Source organism: Parambassis ranga, chromosome 2 (assembly GCF_900634625.1).
Source record: "Parambassis ranga chromosome 2, fParRan2.1, whole genome shotgun sequence".
Taxonomy (NCBI): domain Eukaryota; kingdom Metazoa; phylum Chordata; class Actinopteri; family Ambassidae; genus Parambassis; species Parambassis ranga.
Genome location: NC_041023.1, coordinates 39,358,351 through 39,377,929, shown reverse-complemented (window position 1 = coordinate 39,377,929; position 19,579 = coordinate 39,358,351). Strand labels below are relative to the sequence as shown.

Sequence of the window (19,579 nt, the reverse complement as noted above, 5' to 3'; positions counted from 1 at the left end):
ATATTTTTTGATGCCTTAACAGCTGTTGTTAATTGAAGCATGGAAACTATGTGCATTTCTTGAAATATATATATAACTTATTTAGTTTATATACACCGTTTCTTTTTAACACGCTGCTATGACATGACAGACTGATGTATTCAACCCATCGACTGCACAATATGGGAATGGATTGGCTGGAAGCTTATGGTGATGACGTTCTTATCTAGTATGCATCTACTTTAAATCTTTTTTTTACCAGCATATGAATGACCCATTTGGCCTTTTCACTCTTAAGCTCAGCATTGTGACTGAATATTAGCCTGCACTGGGACACTGTAGCTTGCAATCACAACCTCATGGTTAATAGAGAAGGAGAAAGTCCTCTACAATAAATAAATATGCAGCGCACAGACACTTAAATTCTGCTGCATTCCTCCAGGTTCATCTTTTATTGCTTTTGTGATTATTTCTATAGAGATTTATGGGCTGGATGCTTTATGAGCTGTGTATGATTAGTCACTGTAGCATGTGTTAATTTTTAACTGCTGATTCATGGTAGGTCCAACTCTTATTCAGCATAATTCACACTACTGTTCCACAGAGGAACAACTTTCCTTCTTGTGCTTCTGTCTCTTTGCAACTCTGCCCTCCTGAAACCGCTGTGATATTGTTAGCATAATATGCAATAAGAGAATCAACTGTCACATCAGTGCTCTCCTTCCATGCACACATGGACACAGCACTGCTTATACATGCAGCCATTGATCGCCTATACACCCAGCTGATGAGCTGTTATTTGACTGCAGTCGAATGCATTAAGCAGTGCTGTCTCACACAGCAATCCCCACTGAGAGACAAGAAGTCACTCTAATTGGACAGAGTGGAATCTAACCAGAGGTGCACAAAGTGTCTCTGAGTGCCAGTGGCAAACATTGTTTAATGCTTGTTCTTCTACATAAATGACAGTTTGGGTGAAATCATTTTTCTGTCCTGTGTTCCAGCCATAAGAACAAAACGTCAGGCTGGCCGCCCCCTGGCCCGGGGTCCTGGGGTGGACTGCAGGGACCCCCGTACAGCTGGGACAGCATGAACAACACCAGGGAGGGACGGGACTGCCTCACCAAGTATGTATGCTAAACACCACTGGCACGCATTAGCATTAGCTTGTGTAGAACTAATCTATGCATGCTCAATCATGCAAATACCTTTACGCACATTTGGTTACATTGCACGCTGCGGAATTGCAGTGTGTAACATTTTACTATAGCTGTATAAACAGCCACATGATCAGCACTCCTTGCCGTGCAACTCAGCTGTATTCTCTGGGTCATTGTCTTGCCTGGCAGCTACATTGCCATAAATTAGTCCTGATAATTGAAATCAGATTAAAAATCTAATCTGATTAATAACTATCATCTCATTACAGATATCTCAGCCTCACTTACACACAGTTAAATTTCATGCCGCCTGATTGTCAAGAGTAGGTTAGCTTGATCTGCTAAGCTTGTTATATAACTCTAATGTGCTCTGTTTTGTTATGACATGCTTTTGGTAGGTATCTTTTTACATTCCATGATAGACCCTGACCTTAGCAGCAAGTGGGCCAAACATTTGTCCCAGGAATCATGTTTTACAATAACATGAAATTTAATGTTCACCCTCAGCTCTTTTTTTTTTCTTTGAATCTGTGACACGAGTATGAGTTTAAGCGTTTGCAATTCGTCCATGGCTGACAGCAATACCAGGATTTGACCTTTTGTGTTCAGCTTTTCCCCCCTGACCCCATGACACTCCGCCTCTGTCCTTCTGCGAGATTAAACCCCACCGACCCTGACGGGTGAAGATCAGCCGGCGCCACAGATTGGAACATGCTTCATTACAGACAGATTAAAATTTCTGAGGCATATGTACAATACACATCAATGTGATGGTGAGAGACAGGAGTAAAGGAATCAGATTCAGAATGTGATGTGTGATATTGTCCCAGTATGGGAATATATGAACATTAGGATGGACAGTAGAGGCACACAACAATAGAATGGATGCTGGCAAGGCAACATTAGACACTCTGTATGTGTAAAGAGGAAGCGATGGCTGCCAGGGGAGCTTTTTAAGCTGCAAAAGAAGAAGAGAGGGAAGGGAGAATGAGTTAACCCTGCTGAAAGTGTATATCACCTCTTAATTAACAGGCCTTCTGCATTCTCAATGTCTCGGCTGAGACAGACGTCTAAGGTTCAGCAAGCAGGAAGCAATTTAATATGGTACATTTACATTTTAGTGCTGCTCTCACCCTGAGTGCAGTGACTTTGCAATAAGGCAAAAGACAGGACAATGTGAAATTTTACCAAAGCTAAAGGTGCATGAAAAACTGGTGGCAACGTACAATCATCGTTTTTTTCTCTTTTTTTTAAGTATAGCACTGTCATAGTGGCTAAAATCCACAAAGAAATCCTGCAGTTCAGGCAATTCAGCTTCTTTTGCTCCGGTAGAAACATCTTTCTGTGTGTGCAACTGTGAGCTGGATCCCAACATCCATTAAAGTGAAATTAATTTCAAAAAAGTGCAGAAGAAGTAGAATTTATGTGACAATTATTACGATACCTGTGATCAACAGATGCAGAAAAATATGAGGAATGACCTTTATAGAGCACATATAAAATAGATGTACTAGTCCTTTACACATTAAAAGTGAATAATTGTGACTTGATTAAATGCTCAATGCACTTTTCCTCTGACTAGTCTGCAGACTTTTATTTAGCTCTAAGAGGCAAATTGGTTCCAGATTGCAAATCTGAGGCGTTTTATGACTGCAGGACCTGTGCTCTCACTTATATAAGTGGTTTTTAAACCTGAGCCAAAGCTCTAATTTATGACCAGCTGATCCAACAGCTCAAATCACTCAAGTTGTGGTATCTGTGTGAGCAAAACTCTTTGTGCTGTAGGTATAGAGCTGCTCTTGCCATGAAGTTCTTCTTTTACCAGCAGGGCCCTGTGAAGTGAAACTTTGTTGACTCATTTTACATCACTTTGGATCATCATCCTTGAGGTTGAGCTTCTCTTTTTCTCTTGTGCCAGCCAAGTGTCCCAGAGCAGCTCCCTGGAGGAGGTCCACCTGGATGGGGTCCCCCCCGCCCCTCGCCTGGTGGAGATGAGGCGGGACCCGGTCCTTGGCTTCGGCTTCGTGGCGGGCAGTGAGAAGCCGGTGGTAGTCCGCTCTGTCACACCAGGCGAGTGTCACTGCACAGTCTCTAAATGGATCAAATGTAAAGAAGCAGAAACAGTTTGGATGCAGCTTACTAAAACACTTCAGCTCTGGGTGGATGTGATAAAGAAAAAGTATTAAATATTGGAACATAAAGGGAAAACAAACCCGTATAACTCCAGCTATGCTAATATCAACATCTGAGAGTGTGTCTGTTAAGATAAACTACTTGAAGTGACTGCTAATCAGCTTAAACAGCTGTTGGTGTGATTGTAAAGCCGGCTAGCTGTATTGATCACATATGAGGATGAAAATGAACTTGAATGTTTGGGTGTCTGGCTGTGTTTTGGTTGAACGCCAAATTGCTGCCAAACAGCTGCTTACACACTCCTTTCGGCTGTCAGTTCCATTGGCTGCACACACACTCACAGTGATTAGGCATCTCAATAATCAATCACTGCTGAATTCTAAGCAGACAATTGAACTAATGAATATTCTAGTCAGACTGCTTGGCCAAAGATGCAAACAAACAAAACAGTAGATTAATGCTCACATATATTATATGTGTCAAAGAGGCATTATTTTTTAATTATCAGCACGCAGCCTGCTGTTATTGCACTAATTCATTCACAGATAATCTTTTGCTCTCCTGCTGTTTTGATGGAGCGATTTGATCAACTGTTTGCATGTGTAGGTGGTCCGTCAGAGGGGAAGCTGCTGCCAGGCGATGAGATCATCATGATCAACGATGAACCCGTCAGTTCAGCTCCTAGAGAACGTGTCATCGACCTCGTCAGGTAAACAAAATGTGTAATATTACCAAAATTGTTATTAAGGAAATTTTACATGGCGGGTTCAACATTATTGGGCAAACAGTGACACTTTATCACAATCACGCTCATTAATTTGCTTGTAAAATCAGAAATGTCACTCCAGTGAAGTTCATGCTAAGTATTAGTCATGCTTTCCACTCATCTGCTTAGTGAACACACTTCTGCTCCACACATAAATATAATAAATATTCTGAATAATAAGTAGAAACAAATAAAAAGCTCTGTCAGTGTTGCTGTGACTGAAGTCATGTTTCAGTCCTGTTTTTTCTAATTAAATTGGAAAAATAATGAGTGTGCTTCTGGTTTTAACTCAGTCTACCTGTATGCCATGATTGCCAGAGGCACCTCATTCCTTTTCAGCCATGCTAATCAACTTCTTGTTGTTTATGTGCCGTTGTTGTTATTGTTTTTTCATGATTGAGTTGACACAGTGTTTTGCTGTCTTCTTGCTCCAGGAGTTGCAAAGAATCCATCATGTTGACTGTTGTCCAGCCGTATCCTGTGAGTGGGTCTTCTGATTCTTGTCAGACATGGAAATGGTGGAAAATTCCTCTTGTATTTGAAGCCATTAAACATAACATTTTATGCAATATGAGCAGGAACAGCTATTAAAAAATACTTTGAGATGAGGTGTATCATTCCACCTCTGAAAATAGTCCCCAGCTACTGTGCTATTTTGAGTTGTTAACAATTACATACCGGCTGACATTTATAATAATTGTTATTCTATGTCATATTTATGCCACAGGTGAAAACCTGTCCTTTCTCTTTATTTGTGCATGTGTTTATGCTGTTCTTTATCTCTTTTCTCCATCTGTCTGTCACTTTCTTCCTCCTTCTCCTCTTCTTTTACTGTCTCTTGTTTTGCACGGTTGCCTCTTAGTCCCCTAAATCAGCGTTCATCAGTGCAGCCAAAAAAGCCATGCTCAAGTCCAATCCGGTCAAAGTGCGCTTTGCTGAGGAGGTCATTATAAACGGCCAGGTTCCAGTCAGTTCTACCACACACACACACACACATGCTTATGTATGACCTATATAGGCAATGCCAGCTGGTTCTCACTTAAGACAGACTTTTCAGTGAATGCCAGTCAATCACTAAAATGACATTTTTGTGAATTCCTTTCACAGACTGATCACGTTGCTTTTTTGCAGAACCCGGTGAAGGACAATTCTCTTCTGTTCATGCCAAATGTCCTGAAAGTCTACCTGGAGAACGGGCAGACAAAGTCCTTTCGCTTCGACAGCAGTACCTCGATAAAGGTGTGTGCATATGTGTGTGTTGTTCCCTGTGAGGCAAACTCCACGAAATGAGCTGCATCCATATTTACAAATGGAAAAACTAATTTACAGTCCAAATTACAGTGTCTCGATATACATGAATATACCCTATGAAATTTAGTCACTTTTTGAGCTGTGTTTATTTATTTAGACATTTTTTTCATTTTTTGACTCGTTGATTATGCATCAACAATCATTTGTAGTTTCTACTCGTGAAATGGTGGCTATCCTAAAAATCACTTTAGCCAAATATTGGTTAGCAAAATATTCATAGAAAAAATGGGACAATTAAGACACAGCAAATAGCTTAAAGGCAGGATTTATTGTCTGAAAACTAGATTTTAGTGCTCAGTCATTTAATAAAACAAGTACATGAAGTCAGTCACAGCTGCTGCATCGGTCTTTGAATTCAGCTCACCTGCCTGATCCCTTCTTTACTCTCTACCATATAAAGTGTTTTTACATGTCTACATTCTCATCATTTCTGCAGGTAAAGACGATTTTTGTGGCGCAATTTTGCAGGACATTCATGCATAATGCCTTTCTTACGTTATGTTTCCCTCACTACAGTTTTTGTGACCCAAACACTAATCATACTGAGTATCCTATGCAAAATTTCTCTTCAGACTACTTTCCCAGAATGCATTGCACCATGACATGCACTGTGCAATGATTTTTATTTAGCTATTTTATTTGTTGTGATTTCAGGAAGTGATCCTGACCCTGCAGGAGAAGCTGTCAATCAAATGCATCGAGCACTTCTCCCTGGTGTTGGAGCAAAGGACTGAAGGCTCTGGAAGCAAACTGCTTCTCCTGCACGAGCAGGAGATGCTTACTCAGGTCGACCATGTTTCTTCTTCATTTACTTTTTCATCTAATACACACACACATACACACCTGCTCAGTATTCAAGCAGCATTTAGACCCCTGTGTCATTTATCAGCACTGGCACAGCAGGGGTGACATCTCACATTACACCTACCCCTCATTCACACACACGCACACAAGTGCACAATCACTACACTCTAGTCCACAGTGTCCGTTACATTCTAATAAGGTTGTGAGATCACAGGAGGACAATTTTAATATTCATACCACACTGCTCAGATGTGAGGCTCTGAATGTGGGACACACAGACACACACAATGGAGTGTTTAAGTTGCATTGTTCTCTTACAAGCTTGATAAACCAAACACTGTACTGTAATTCACCTCAGTGTCAGTCCCAGTGACAGGTGTATTACATAGAGCTGGTACTCCGTGAAATAGAAAATAAACTCTCTGGCCCTCTCTACTCTTGGATGTTAAATAATTTATAATATATGATCAATATTTTAAAGATGATGCTGGTCTTTTGGTTTTGTCTTGAATAAGAAATAGAACACCACGACCACAGCAAGCTTTTCTGGGTTACTGCTGCTGAATTACACAACCATGTCTTTAGATTGTAAAGAAGTTTGAGTAACACTCATTTATAATTACTAAAAAAACTAAATGTAGGTTTTCTGTTGTTTGTCTTAAAACCCCAGGTGACCCAGAGGCCCGGTTCTGACAAGATGAAGTGTTTCTTTAGAATCAGCTTCGTGCCCAGGGACCCTGTGGAGCTGCTCCGGAGAGATGCTGTTGCGTTTGAGTACCTCTATGTACAGGTGAGCAGTGGCAGTTGCAGCGGTTTAAATAATAAACACAAACCTGCTGCTCCTGTGTGGTTTGGAAACATTGATAATTAACAGACAAAATCATTATTCTTAAATAAAAAGTCTTCAAACAAACTCCTGAAATAGTAAATAACTTTCCAGTAAGTTGTAATTACTGTAGTCTAAATAAAAGGGAAGCTAATGATCTGTTCTTGTCAGACTTCTCCATTTTGTGCTACGCAGTACTCCATCTGGGACTAGACTCCTTGAAAGGAATTTTGCAGCCACAAAGATTGATATTATCCCAGCAGGGATGCACTGTTGCTCCAGTTGCTCTTCTCTGAGATAAAATTCCCTTCACAAACCCAAGAAAAATTTACTTTTTGTGCTCTGATGTACCTTTGCCCCCTGCTTTGCTGCAGAGTTGTAACGACGTGGTCTTAGAGCGCTTTGGTCCGGAGCTGAAGTACGATGCTGCACTGCGATTGGCTGCACTGCAGATGTACATCCTCACCATGACCACCAGACAGAGTCAAAAGGTCTCCCTAAAATATATCCAGTAAGTTTGTCAAGTTTATCAAATATACCGACCTGTTTTTGTTGGCTTTATGCAGCAGTGGATATTCTATAGTTTTGTGGACAGATATTCACTTTATGAGGTCCTATTGAGAGGAGACTCTTCCCACACACAGAGCCTTTCTCCTGGAAGTCAATTCATTGTTTTGTTCTGTTAATGACAGCCTTGAGTCTGAGAGTAAATGTCATACAGTTTCTAGCTTTTGATTGCAAGCAGAAGTGCTTTTACCAAGGGCGTCTTTATTCTGAAATCAATCTCCTCTCTGCAGAAAGGAGTGGGGTCTTTCGCTGTTCCTGCCTCCTGCCGTTCTGTCCAGCATGAAGGAAAAAAACATCAAGAAGGCTCTGACACACATCCTCAAAACCAACCAGAACCTCGTGCCTCCAGGGAAAAAAGTAACCAGCTCTCTTTGTCTTTCCTTTGCCCTTCTTAACAAACTTCTGACACACATGCGCACAAACACGCTTTTCTGATGCAATATCCTAAAATAGCATTGCTGCCATACGCAGCCTTGTAAAGGTTCTCACCCTTGTCAACCTTAGACCCTTCGCCGAGCAGACCTTGAATGCTAACGAGGGTGAAGCATCGTCAAACTTTGTGCATAATAAGATATTCATATTTACACACACACCCACACGTCCCAGTGTGAGGCTGCTAATTCAACTTCGCCTGAACTTTTTAGCTCTTTATGAAACTGCTTTAATGATACAAGCATTCATTCTCCAACAGACACATTACATTTGACAGACCAAAACAGAATTAACTCTTCAACTGTAACCACAGATTTATTATCAGCAGCTGTCAGGCAAATTAACTTATTAAATCAGAGGTAAATACGGTGTATATAAAGCTTGCAGCTGCTTTTTGGAGTTGATTCCACCACATATTTTAATGTTAACCCTGCATAGGTGAATGTATACAGCTTTATATTGTAGCAGATTGTTAGTCATGGAAAGTGCACCGTATCTTTTGTCAGCTGGAAAATCAGCTTTACTCTATTCCAACTTGATCTAATCATACAAATTGACACAGTGGTGCAACACACCTATACTTTATTTCTGAGAAGCACCGGCTGATCATTTAAATTCACATTCTATTCATTAGGAAGGAGCACAGCCAAGCGGCACCATTTTGTGAATTAACATGTAGTTCAAACTATGGACATTCCAAATCAGCGTTGTAATTACTGTCTTGAAGATATCAGTCAGCCTATATCCAAAGCTCACTCAGCTCTGTGAAAGGATGGTGGCTCTAAGGCTGAGCCAGAGTTTTATACAATGTGGATGTCTGGTTTTAACTACCAAGGTCAGACAGCCCATTAGCCCTTTGTGTTATATGTGAGGAATAAACAGTGAATCATGAATAAAAGGCTGCAAGTCATTAATAAATACAGATATATACAGTAGTGCCTCTAGATATTGTTTTTTTTTTTTAAATGGAGATTCTCATCCACCCAGCAAGCTATAAGGAGCGCTGCAGTGGATCAGTTCCGATCAAATTTAAATGATATGATGGGATATAATGGAAAAGCAGCAGTCCAGATCAGAATACCTTCAGAGTGCTTTACATCCTGACAGTAGAAGACAAATGCCTCTGGAAGTGATTTACTCGAGATGCTTACTAATGTACTTCACCACTCTCTCCCCAGCTGACTGCTTTGCAGGCCAAGGTGCATTACCTGAGGTATCTCAGTGAACTCCGACTGTACGGAGGGAGCGAGTTCGAATCAATACTTTTGGTGAGGCCATTAGTTCCAGAAAAGATCTATAAAACTTTCAGATTAAAGAAAAAATTGATGATTGATGATATATATAATATGAAAAGTTCTCACTCAAACATGCGCTACTTTCTGCAGCAAGGTGAGAAACAGACAGAGGTGACGCTGCTGGTGGGCCCTCGTTACGGCATCAGCCATGTCATTAATGCCCGCACCAACCTGGTGGCTCTTTTGGCCGACTTCAGCCATGTCAACCGCATTGAGATCCTCACTGAGGATGAGACCAACGTCCGACTGGAGCTGCATGTTCTGGATGTCCGGGTGAGCACAGCTTTCTGTGAATACAAAAGTAAACAACATTTTGCAAAGCAGAATTTCTAACACCTATTTTTGTTCTTGCATCTTTTTTACAGCCCATCACACTGATCATGGAGTCCAGTGATGCAATGAACCTGGCATGTCTAACAGCAGGCTACTATCGCCTCCTAGTGGATGCAAGGAGATCTATTTTCAGTATGGCCCACTGCAATAGCACAGGAGGGGACGACTCGAGTGAGTTATTATGTCTGTAAATTAATTGTGTTCACATGTGGAAAAAATGTGAGATTAATTGACTTCAAACTGATGTTTTACCTTCTAAAGCATTAAAATGTAGTTATATAAAGTAATAAAATTGCTTTGCTGCTATCTGCAGGTCAGGATCGTGTCCTGGAGTGGCCATACAGCACGTCTTTGGGACACAATGAGGAGCCTGGCCAAGGAGAGCTCTACAACAGGGACTCTGAGTACTCAGACAATGGGCAGAGGGAAAACAGCATTTCTCCTTATTTCCATGAACCCCAAAATCCTGATAGAGACCTTGGGCCAAGAAGAAGCCCACTGCCGCCTCCTCTTCCTCCCTCTACCAGACACAAACCTCAAGACTCACCACGGAGCGCCAAAGTGTCATTTATTTTTGGGGGAAACCCACCTTTGAACAAATCTAAGAACTTAGGCTATGAGAGACTTACAGAGAGCCCAGAGGTACCTGAGCACAGACCGGCCTACTTGCACAACAACACAGACTTTCGGCACCAGGACAGAGTGCCGTTCCAGTTCAGTGGTCTCACACATGTCTACAGTAACATTATAACTGAGGAAGGTGGCGAGGAACCTCTGCTGAGGGATCTATTTTATCGCGACACGACAGACGACGCAGAGGATGATGATGATGCTTCCTGTGAGGAAGACTCCACTGGAGGGACACCAGTGGGCGATGACAGACATGCCAGGGATGAAGACTGTGAAAACCAAGGAGGGGGCATATCCACAGCAGCCGGCAAAGCTACCTTCCTCTCACTGTCCGGCTCTACAGATGACATCATAGACCTGACGTCACTGCCTCCTCCTGAGGGAGATGATGGCGTTAACGATGATGAGGAAGATGCTCTGCTGCAAACGCTCAACCTTGCAATCGCAGCTCCGCCTCCAGGCTTTCGGGACAGTTCAGATGAGGACATGGCACCTGAGGGGAGGCCTTTAAGCTCATGTGACAATGATGATATCCCGGTGTCATTAATTGATGCCATCCCAACACATGGGGAGGGAGAGGAGAGCAGGGGAGGGGAGAGGAAGCTGGATAATGCAGTCATGAATACTCTACAGGCCCTGGAGTCCCTCTCAGTCTCTGAACAGAGGCCTCCACCACCACCTCCCAGCAGTAACAATCCAGGTCTGTTCAGAACTAAAGCAAGCATTCAGAGTAGTGCAATATTTCTTACTGTACATTTTAAATGCAACAAATGTTTAACTGAATGACCCACATTTAATCTTATCTTCCAGGTGTTTACACATCTCGTGGCTTTAGCCCAGAGTCATCTTCAGATTCTGGCAATGAGACCAACTCCTCAGAGATGACGGAAATCTCTGAACTAGCTGCTAGTCACCGGCTCAGTGAGAGCCACATGCGTCTTCTGGTGGCCACGAGGGAAGGATACCAACCTTTACTGGAGGAGAAAACTGAATTCCCTGTCTCACCCAGCACCGGTGGGGCCACACAGAAGAAACCCCGCAGTCCTACACGGCACCTTCAGCCACCAGCTGTTCCTCCCAGACGGAGTCCACTGTTGGACACTACATCATCAGAGCCCGATGGTTTAGAGGTGCGGGCCCAGACTAATCTCTCAGCAACTCTCCAGCGTCCAAGTTCCACCACGCCAGGAGGCAAGCACCATAGAAAATCTGCAGACTCCAGTGGAAAGTATAATACGTTCAGCACAAGGGAAGGATATCGAGGTGAGAGTGGTCGCAGCCACAGCCATCTCCATTTGGACCAACGCACGTCATTCTGTGAACGAGAGGAAAGACGACAAAATTCTTTTTTGGCAGAAAATTCAGTAGCTGAGGGTGGGAACCATCACAGAGGTGCCCGTCCTGCTTCTTCCATCTCTGATCGCCTCTTAGATGTCGTCAACTGCAGTGCAGACAATGGAGCTGCGGCTGTAGAGCAGGATGAGCACCTAGTTGTAGCATCTCTGCTGTCCCCAACCAAAAAACCCAGATCAGCAGGGTCTGATCAGGGATCAGACATACCAAGTGAGCATCAGCCAATCTCCAGACAGCAGAGTGTTGCAAGGTTGTGTGAGTACCACCTCGCAAAAAGGATTTCCAGTTTACAAGGAGAAACCCACAGTTCGCTGCAGGGATCTCTGTGCTCATCACTGGACGCTGGTGGCAGCACCAACAGCAGTGCCTGTGCCACTCCAACCGACTCCCCGCTGGGCCCTGGTGCAGTTGAATCAAAACACCACCCTTTGCAAAGGCACCCACTTTCCAGCTCTTCCTCCTCATTGCTCAGGGTGTTGAACTATGAAGATAACAAACCTGGAATCCCTGTTGGCGTCCCTGGCCAGGCCACTCAGGGAAAAGACCTCCACCCACATGCAGACCCTGCTCTTCTTCGGAAAATGCTGCCCAATATTTACCCTCCTGTTGAACCGTGCCGACCCTCCTCAGCCACGCCTTTAAAACAAAAAGAGGCCACAGGTAGTGGAAGTAAAAGGCCCCCCAATGATCTGCATGCTAAACAACAGGCCTGCTTAAAGGGGCTGAACCCGAAGGAAGGCAGTGAGGCCTATAGGCAGCTGATTAACTATCTTACTGTCAGCCAGATGCACCAGGGAGGGAAGCTGCACAGTGCAGGCATGGGAGGGGCAGTGAAAAAAGACACCAGGCGCTTTATCACTAGCAACCCTCAGCTTGTTGAAATGGTGAAAAACAGGGGGAACACCATCGCCCGCTGTCCATGTATGCCTTCTTCCATATCATCCCCATACCTCAGCCCCAGTTTAGTGAACCCTAATGCAGCAGCCATCCAGGTGGCAAATAAAAATTCACAGTCATACCACTCTGCTACACTTCCTGCCAAACTCAAGAGAAGCCCTGACACGCATGCTCAGATACAGAATGAGAGTTTAGATTTCAGGTCAGCTTCTTCTGAGCGGAGAAGCTCCTTTTCTGGCCTGGAAAGTGAGCTAGAGAGGAGCGGTATGGACCCAGAGCACTTTCTGTCTATGTATAAGAGAGAGGGCTGCATCAGCCATGATGGAGGCGGAGGTACCAGTAACCGTCCACCGCCTCGGTCCAGAAGCCAACCTAGCAGCAGCACAGAAGACTGGCTCAAATCAGAGCTGAGGTCAAAACATCAACATCAGTCTCCCCATCCTCGTCCCAACGATACTCTTTGTTTCTCTGCTGCACCCAGTGTAAGCAGTCAACGCGACCCCAACACCATCGCACTCGGCAGGGGAGACCACCCCTCAGCTTTTATCCGGCAGGCATCCAGATCTTGCATTACATCTCCTTTACCCAACCCACAGTCTCCACCTCCTCCACCACCCCCACCACCTCCTCCTCCTCCTCCTTTATCTCTGGCCATGCAGGCCAACAATAGCTCAAGCAACTCAGGATTCACACAAGATTCAGTCCATTCCATTCAGGCCCGGCAGAACCAGAACCACATCCAGGCTGTTACCCCAACCCTGCAGCAGACAGATCCCTTCAGCAGTACCCTGCAGCGGGGCCGTGAGCTGAAACGCAGCTCCAGCAACATCACTGCCAGCTCTGGCAGTGTGGAAGTTCTGTTTGAGAAGCCTGCCAGGAGTCGGAGTCAGCAGCCCTTGTCTCCATCTCTGCCCCAGCAAGGTGACACCAAAGTCCAACGGAGACCAGCAAGGAAGAGGCTCTCCAAGAGCTACTCCCAGGGCTCTGTTTCCTCACACACCACCTGCTGGTCGTCAGGTAGCAGGGTTGACAGCAGAAGGGCATCTGTGGCATTTCCATTACAGAAAGACTCAAAACACATCAAGGGCTCTCAAAAACTGGACACCAGTCCCTGGAGATGCAATGGGCCCTTCAGCTACTGTTTCTTCAAGCGTAAGAGTGAGGGCGAGGAGGATGACATTGAGTGGGAGAGGCCCAGACGAAGCCGTGGTGGAAGTGGTATGGATAACAATGGTAGCACTGCATCTGCAGTGTCACCCTGTGGCTCAGCAGTGGATGCTGCAGGAGAGCAACTGTACGGGGAGGTCCTCAATAACATGAGCTTTAGTGACCGTCTGGCACGAATCAACGCACTCAAGGACCATATGTATGGCTTTCCTTCAGGCTTCTGTGACGTCCGCCGTGACGCCAGTGAGCTCATCGCACTGGTGAGATCCAGCATTGGACGCTGTGACCGGGGAGTCCAAATGCCTCTCCAGGATGTGTCTCAGTACAAGCAGCTCCTCTCTGTCGAGTCCAAGGAATTAGGCCGAGCGTGCCGGAGGATGGCACAGGCCCACAGTAGCCCAGAGGAAATGCTGCTAGCTGTAACTTGTAGCTTTCAGGTGCTATGCTGTCTCTGCGAAGCTTGCATGTGTCTAGTTAGGGGCCTCGGAGCCTCAGCCGCTTACCAACAGAGGGAGGTTGTGGCAAAAGTGGATGAGGTCGTCATGAACTACATCTGTTTGCTCAAAGCAGCAGAGGCTGCCACCGTGGGAGCACCAGGGGAGCACAGCGTGAAAGCCCTGGTCCGCCACTCCAGTACCATGTCGGCCATTGCTAACGCACTCACCCGCTCCCTTAAAACGCTGCTTAGCAAGTAGAGGCTACTCCTTATGCTTTATAGTGTGGCCTACGCAGTCAGCACAAGCCTGTCTTTAAGCATCTTGTTTTTAGGTCTGCTAGAAGAATCATATATTTTTCATATCAGGCCTGGACAGTCTCCACATCATTATTTGAATCACACTGAAAAGATGCTAAAAGACAGTCCTCGCGCTGCACTTGCTTTTTCTGATGACAATATTGTAATGTATATTTACAAAGCCATACTGTCACAGACCTTCGTAATATGTACCTAATAGATGCTATACCCTTTTACCTGTGCATTATGTAACTTATTTAAATATATGTTTATAATGTACGTAAATATAATGATATTATTTGCCGTAGCAGTCTCAAAGAAGCCATCAGAGATCAGCTTAATTTGCTTTAATCTTGTGCAGGGCTGGACTGGATTCACTTTCAGTTCAGTCACTTCATGAAGTGCAGTTTTACTACAGATATTTTATAATAATTGTAATTATAATGGTAGAAATGGTTTGCATCACTGTCAGTCCAGTGAGGGAGTTGTTTCATTCTATTCACGTGTTAGGTTGGGTTAAAGATTTTAACCCATCTTTTGAGCAAGATGGGAGGAAACTTGAAAGTACAGGGACACTAAATTGCACTGGAATCACCACAAATGTATTTTTAGAGAATTATAATAAGTAAAAAAAAAATCCCCTAGAAATATAAAACAGAATATTCAAACATGTAAACACTATATTACAGATTGACCACAATTTTTTCATTTTGTGTGTTATGATCAGCTGTTTTGGAATACGTTTTGTGCTTGAATGATTTATTCATGTGTCGAGATGCACTTATGTGTCTTGAGAAAGAAGAAATTAAATTCCTGTTTTTTTCAATAGTCCACCAACCTATTAAAAGACATTTTTGCAGATATTTTGTGTCTCTTTATGTGTTTCAATGTGTTCTGTGTCGGCATTGCATTGAATCAAGTAAAGGAAAAGCACACTGATATTACAATTGATTGCATATATTTATGGTTCTGCACAAACAGGAAGTATACTTTATCTGCATGTTGCTGCTGCATTGTAGCCATTAGCTCTTTAAACAGGCAGCAGGAGGGCGCCCTCATTTGCATATTCGGCGCGTTCTGTACGCACGCCGGGACGTCCACCAATCAGAGCGCCGCATGTAGCAAACCACGCCTGCGCGGCAACTCGTGTTGCGCGCACCCGGCTGCATTGTACTACAGACAAAAGTTCTCAAGCTTGTAATTGTGCAGTTTTGCAAGTTTCTCAGTGTTAAGTTTAAGTCAGACAGGTGAACATTAGTGTAGTGGGAAAGTTTGAAGGCGCCGCTGAAGGAGTCGCTAAGAGCCGAGTCCTCTCGAAGCTATTTACCAAGTGTGGAAAAGTTATTATTTGGCACCCCGTGGGGTTTAAAGTTCAGCTAACAGGAGGCTATTAGCAGGTAGCATCGTAACCCTTTCTTTAGGTCACAATGGCAGCTGTGTGCCAGCCGCGACGTGCCTTGGTGGAAATACCCACACCGCAGCCTAAAATTGCAGGTGAGTCTGTCAGCTTTTAATGAAGCGTTGATAAAACTTGATCAAACTGTCGCTCTTTGTGCAGGAGGCGCCGCTTCGCTATCATGCTAATGTTGATAGAGCGCGCCCTGCGTGCTAGCAGCTGTTTAAACCACAAACAAACAAAAATATTAGCAACACTGCGCCAAACTTTCCACGATAACATCCGTGCACACGTTGTCCACTCACTGCCTGTGTGTAAGTGTGTATACAAGTGTGAAAATAGTTGACTCTTTGCTTACAGCTCGGATGAGGAGGTCCTACTTAGAAATCCTAAGTGCTCGTTTGACCCCATCGTCACCTCCGAGACGGAGAAACGCGGTTACAAGCACGAAGCGTGTGCATCCCTGTAAGTACAACAATTTAAAAAACCCGCATCACTTGTGCGAAGAAAAGTCCTTACGTGGGTTGTGTTGGCAGTGGATTTGTCCATTGGTGGAGTCTGGAGAGGACGGGTGGAGGAGCAGTGTGACAAGATGGACGAACAACAGACACCACTCTCCAAACAGCAGCTTGTGCAGCTAATCAGGTCCCTCATCCTAGTTGAACAGGTAAGCATCATTTGTAAATGAGATGAGACATTTAATGTGTTTGTGTTATTTCGTTACATTATATAACCTGTGCTGCTTTGTGTCTTAGAGCCAAGAGCCCAGGATCATGGCGTCAGACCTCAAGTATCTCCAGGAAGACCTTCAGCTGAAGAAGGCAAACGTCTACAGGTCCATTCCTTACTCGAGGTTTGGCTCCAACAGAGACGCTCACTGCTACAGAAAGGCCTATCCCCACCTGCTGGCATTCAAAGTGAGTATCACTGCCTACGTTTCATTCAAGATGCTTTGTCTGTGTGTCACACTAACCTGTTTCCTCCATATCCTCTTCCCTGTCAGGTCTCCTGTCAGGAGTGGGGCCAGGTTCTTCTAAGGAACAAAGAGTGGGACGCCGTGTTGGAGCACTCGCTGATGGCGTGGCGATACACGAGTGAGCTGCCGCAGTGGGACACCGCCAGTCACAATGCTCTGCGAGAACAGTGTTACAGCATTTTGGCTGCTCACAGCCTCACCGCTCTGCAGCACTACTGCCCTGAACCCAGCAGAGGACGTGAGCTGCTGAGAAGGTAACAGTCCAACTCTAAATGGTGCAATAGTCCTTGTGCAGTGGGTGTGCCAGCTTACAGGCTGAATACATTTGTGTTCTGATTACATTTAAACTAATCAGCACACAATGTGGTTGGTGTGTGGATAAATTAAGTAGTCTGTCGTGATGCCAGTGAAGTGTTTCCTAATCGCGTAAACGATGTACGGTGGACTTTGAAAGTCCTCTTTGCGGCGGTTTGCAAGTATTTGCTGATTTAGATATCCAGCTACAGCAAAGCCACTTGGGACATTCTCCTGGAGAACCTCCTGTCACCTTGTTGAATGCAAGATTATGCACAGGGCTGTGCACTAATGCAGTTCTCACTGGGGTACACAAATTATATGCATTGTTTGTCACTTGCTTTTATGTTAGAGGATAAAGTTACACCTTCATGTTTAGATGTAAATTAGCATCCTGTTTGTTGTTAACTAAGTTACCTCTCAGAGCCAGGCAGCACACATGTTATGATACTTAAAGTAAATTTGATCTTTCAGGTAAAGTTTATTACAGAAAGCGCAGCGGTGTGAATAACTGTGCTTCTGTTTTCATCTGCAGGTTAAAGGCGGCTCAGCTAAACAGCCAGTCATTCGTCCCCTGCATCCATGAGTTGCAGAGGATTATGGGATGTGCTGATGACTCGTCCATGGATACAAAATGATTTTTTTCAAGCTCGCATTCAAGGAAATGTGTGCTTTAGAGAAGTAATTGTGTGATAATGGGCCAAATATATTTACACTGTACTGTTTGTGTGGAGGAAGAAAAAAAATGCTACTGTGTTCTTCCAAAGGGCGCACAAGAACAAGTGCAAGACTAACAAGTGCCACATAATGCAAAATGGAAGACGCGATGAAAGCCACCCGTGTTTAATCCAGCTACATGTCATCATATAAGAAGGATTGTATTAAGATGAATTGCTTCGTTACACAGCTTTAAAGTTCTTTGGATGTTTTTAGAACTTTATATATGAGCATTGACAAATGAAATGTAGGAAAAAACCTTTTTGCTTTATGTAAATATGTTCTTGTTACAGTACATTGCTCGAAACTGTAGTTTGTATGTTTTATATGTCTTGTGCAGTGTGTGTGTGTGTGTGTATAGAACCATCTCTCAGATTGCACTGTTCCTCGTTTGTCCTGAAAACTTGAATTTTTTTGATAAAATAGAACCCTAATATAAATAAAGTCCTTATGTTGAACTGCAAAAAAAAATGTTCATTATTGTAATCTGTGTGTAGTATAAATATCACACAGCTGCCATTATCATGCAGTCTTTTAATGCTGCAGTCCAGCTGTGATCAGATAAGCACTGTTGCATTGCTGAGTTAACTGACCAGTTAACTATTCAAAATGTGAAAATCTGCATGTTTAATGTTCATAATGTTTTATCCTCAAACTAGTAGTGTGTTTGGACACAATTTAATTCAGTTAATAGATTGATTACTTTGGTTGTTGTTACCATTTCCTACCACAAGGTGGAGCCCACGTAGCACCTCCATAGTCATAGGATTGATGTTAGTGCCAGTGGAGAAACAGCTGTTGCCATGGCACTCTGTAGAGTGAATGTTAAATGATTTTTAAATGTTATTTAGGGTTCAAGATAATGAATGGTAGACTGATGGGATGAGAGGCTGTTGACTGATGAGCAGCCTCTGATATCTGCAGTTTTGTTAAAGATATGTTCTTATTTCATCACACAGTGATTTGCCTCCAGAGCAGAGTAAATATGTCCAACCCATTCACATGATTTTTATCCCTGACACAGACATTAGGTTGTTGAGCTGATGATGGTTCAGACTCCCACAGTGAGGCCCACATGCTACATTAAACCCCCCTGAAGACTTTCTTATTTTTCCTCTGTCTCACTTGTGTCTCATTAGAGAGGAATTAACAATGAAATGGAAGTGCTTGCTCAGCTATACTAATAAATAAGCCTTGGTAGGTTGCAACAGTCTGTTTAGCAGCAGAACTTGTGCTACTTTTGTTGTGGAGTGGCTGCAGTATGTTACAGCTTCCCTGCGTCTCGGTTGTGTTTCATTGTTCATGAATGCAGCACGTAGTGAAGAACATCCCACACTTGCTGTCTCCATTACACATGTGTAATCCCTACGGTGACTGTGAGGTTTGTATTGGAGGCTTTCACTGTTAGCACAGCAGCGCTGCTTTTCATTCATCCTCAGCTGTTTAATAAGGGTCTGATTTACACCTGGGAAGGCAGGTGAGTGTAATTAACGGTAATTAACTAGCTGTGAGGGTAGAAACCAGCGGCACAGAGTCCCAAGGAGTTACAGAAGTGACTGTGTGAGCGCAGTGAATGAGTGTTTGTACATGACTTGAATTCCCCCTCATAGACATCTGTACGCAATTCAAACATCTGTCGCCTCAACTCAGGCAGACAGAGCTGAGAGGAAGTGAGAGGGAGCGCTTTGATGCCATCAAGACCTGAGCAGGTAGCAAGGACTGATAAAGAATCAGAATCAGAATCGTGTTTATTGCCATGTAAGTGAAGGGGATTCACATTACTAGGAATTTGCCTTAGTGATTAACAAGA

At 43.8% G+C, this 19,579-nt stretch overlaps 2 protein-coding genes across 2 annotated transcripts; both read left to right on the top strand.

Annotated features, from left to right (window-relative positions):
- Window positions 1-969: 969 nt before the first annotated feature.
- LOC114431567 (FERM and PDZ domain-containing protein 4-like) lies at window positions 970-14,976 on the top strand (the record flags this gene model as incomplete). Its single annotated transcript, XM_028399110.1, has 15 exons — window positions 970-1,106; window positions 3,058-3,209; window positions 3,879-3,981; window positions 4,473-4,518; window positions 4,901-5,005; window positions 5,170-5,277; window positions 6,004-6,135; window positions 6,824-6,943; window positions 7,354-7,490; window positions 7,777-7,903; window positions 9,157-9,246; window positions 9,364-9,546; window positions 9,639-9,777; window positions 9,920-10,936; window positions 11,047-14,976. Coding segments are annotated over 15 exons (5,898 nt in total), but the record flags the coding sequence as incomplete, so codon positions are not given.
- A 559-nt stretch (window positions 14,977-15,535) lies between these two features.
- LOC114432167 (uncharacterized) lies at window positions 15,536-17,899 on the top strand. The gene is made up of 6 exons (XM_028400005.1): window positions 15,536-15,880; window positions 16,143-16,247; window positions 16,319-16,449; window positions 16,538-16,699; window positions 16,786-17,012; window positions 17,588-17,899. Exons 1-6 carry the CDS (start codon window positions 15,814-15,816, stop codon window positions 17,688-17,690), a joined length of 795 nt encoding a protein of 264 aa, XP_028255806.1. The 5' UTR covers window positions 15,536-15,813; the 3' UTR covers window positions 17,691-17,899.
- Window positions 17,900-19,579: the final 1,680 nt, after the last annotated feature.

Coding starts and splice junctions, on each gene's coding strand:
- LOC114432167 (XM_028400005.1), top strand. CDS start 15,814: ATGGCAGCTGTGTGCCAGCCGCGACGTGCCTTGGTGGAAATACCCACA. Junction 16,450..16,537: donor CCCTCATCCTAGTTGAACAG/GTAAGCATCATT, acceptor TTTGTGTCTTAG/AGCCAAGAGCCCAGGATCAT. Junction 16,700..16,785: donor CCCACCTGCTGGCATTCAAA/GTGAGTATCACT, acceptor CTTCCCTGTCAG/GTCTCCTGTCAGGAGTGGGG.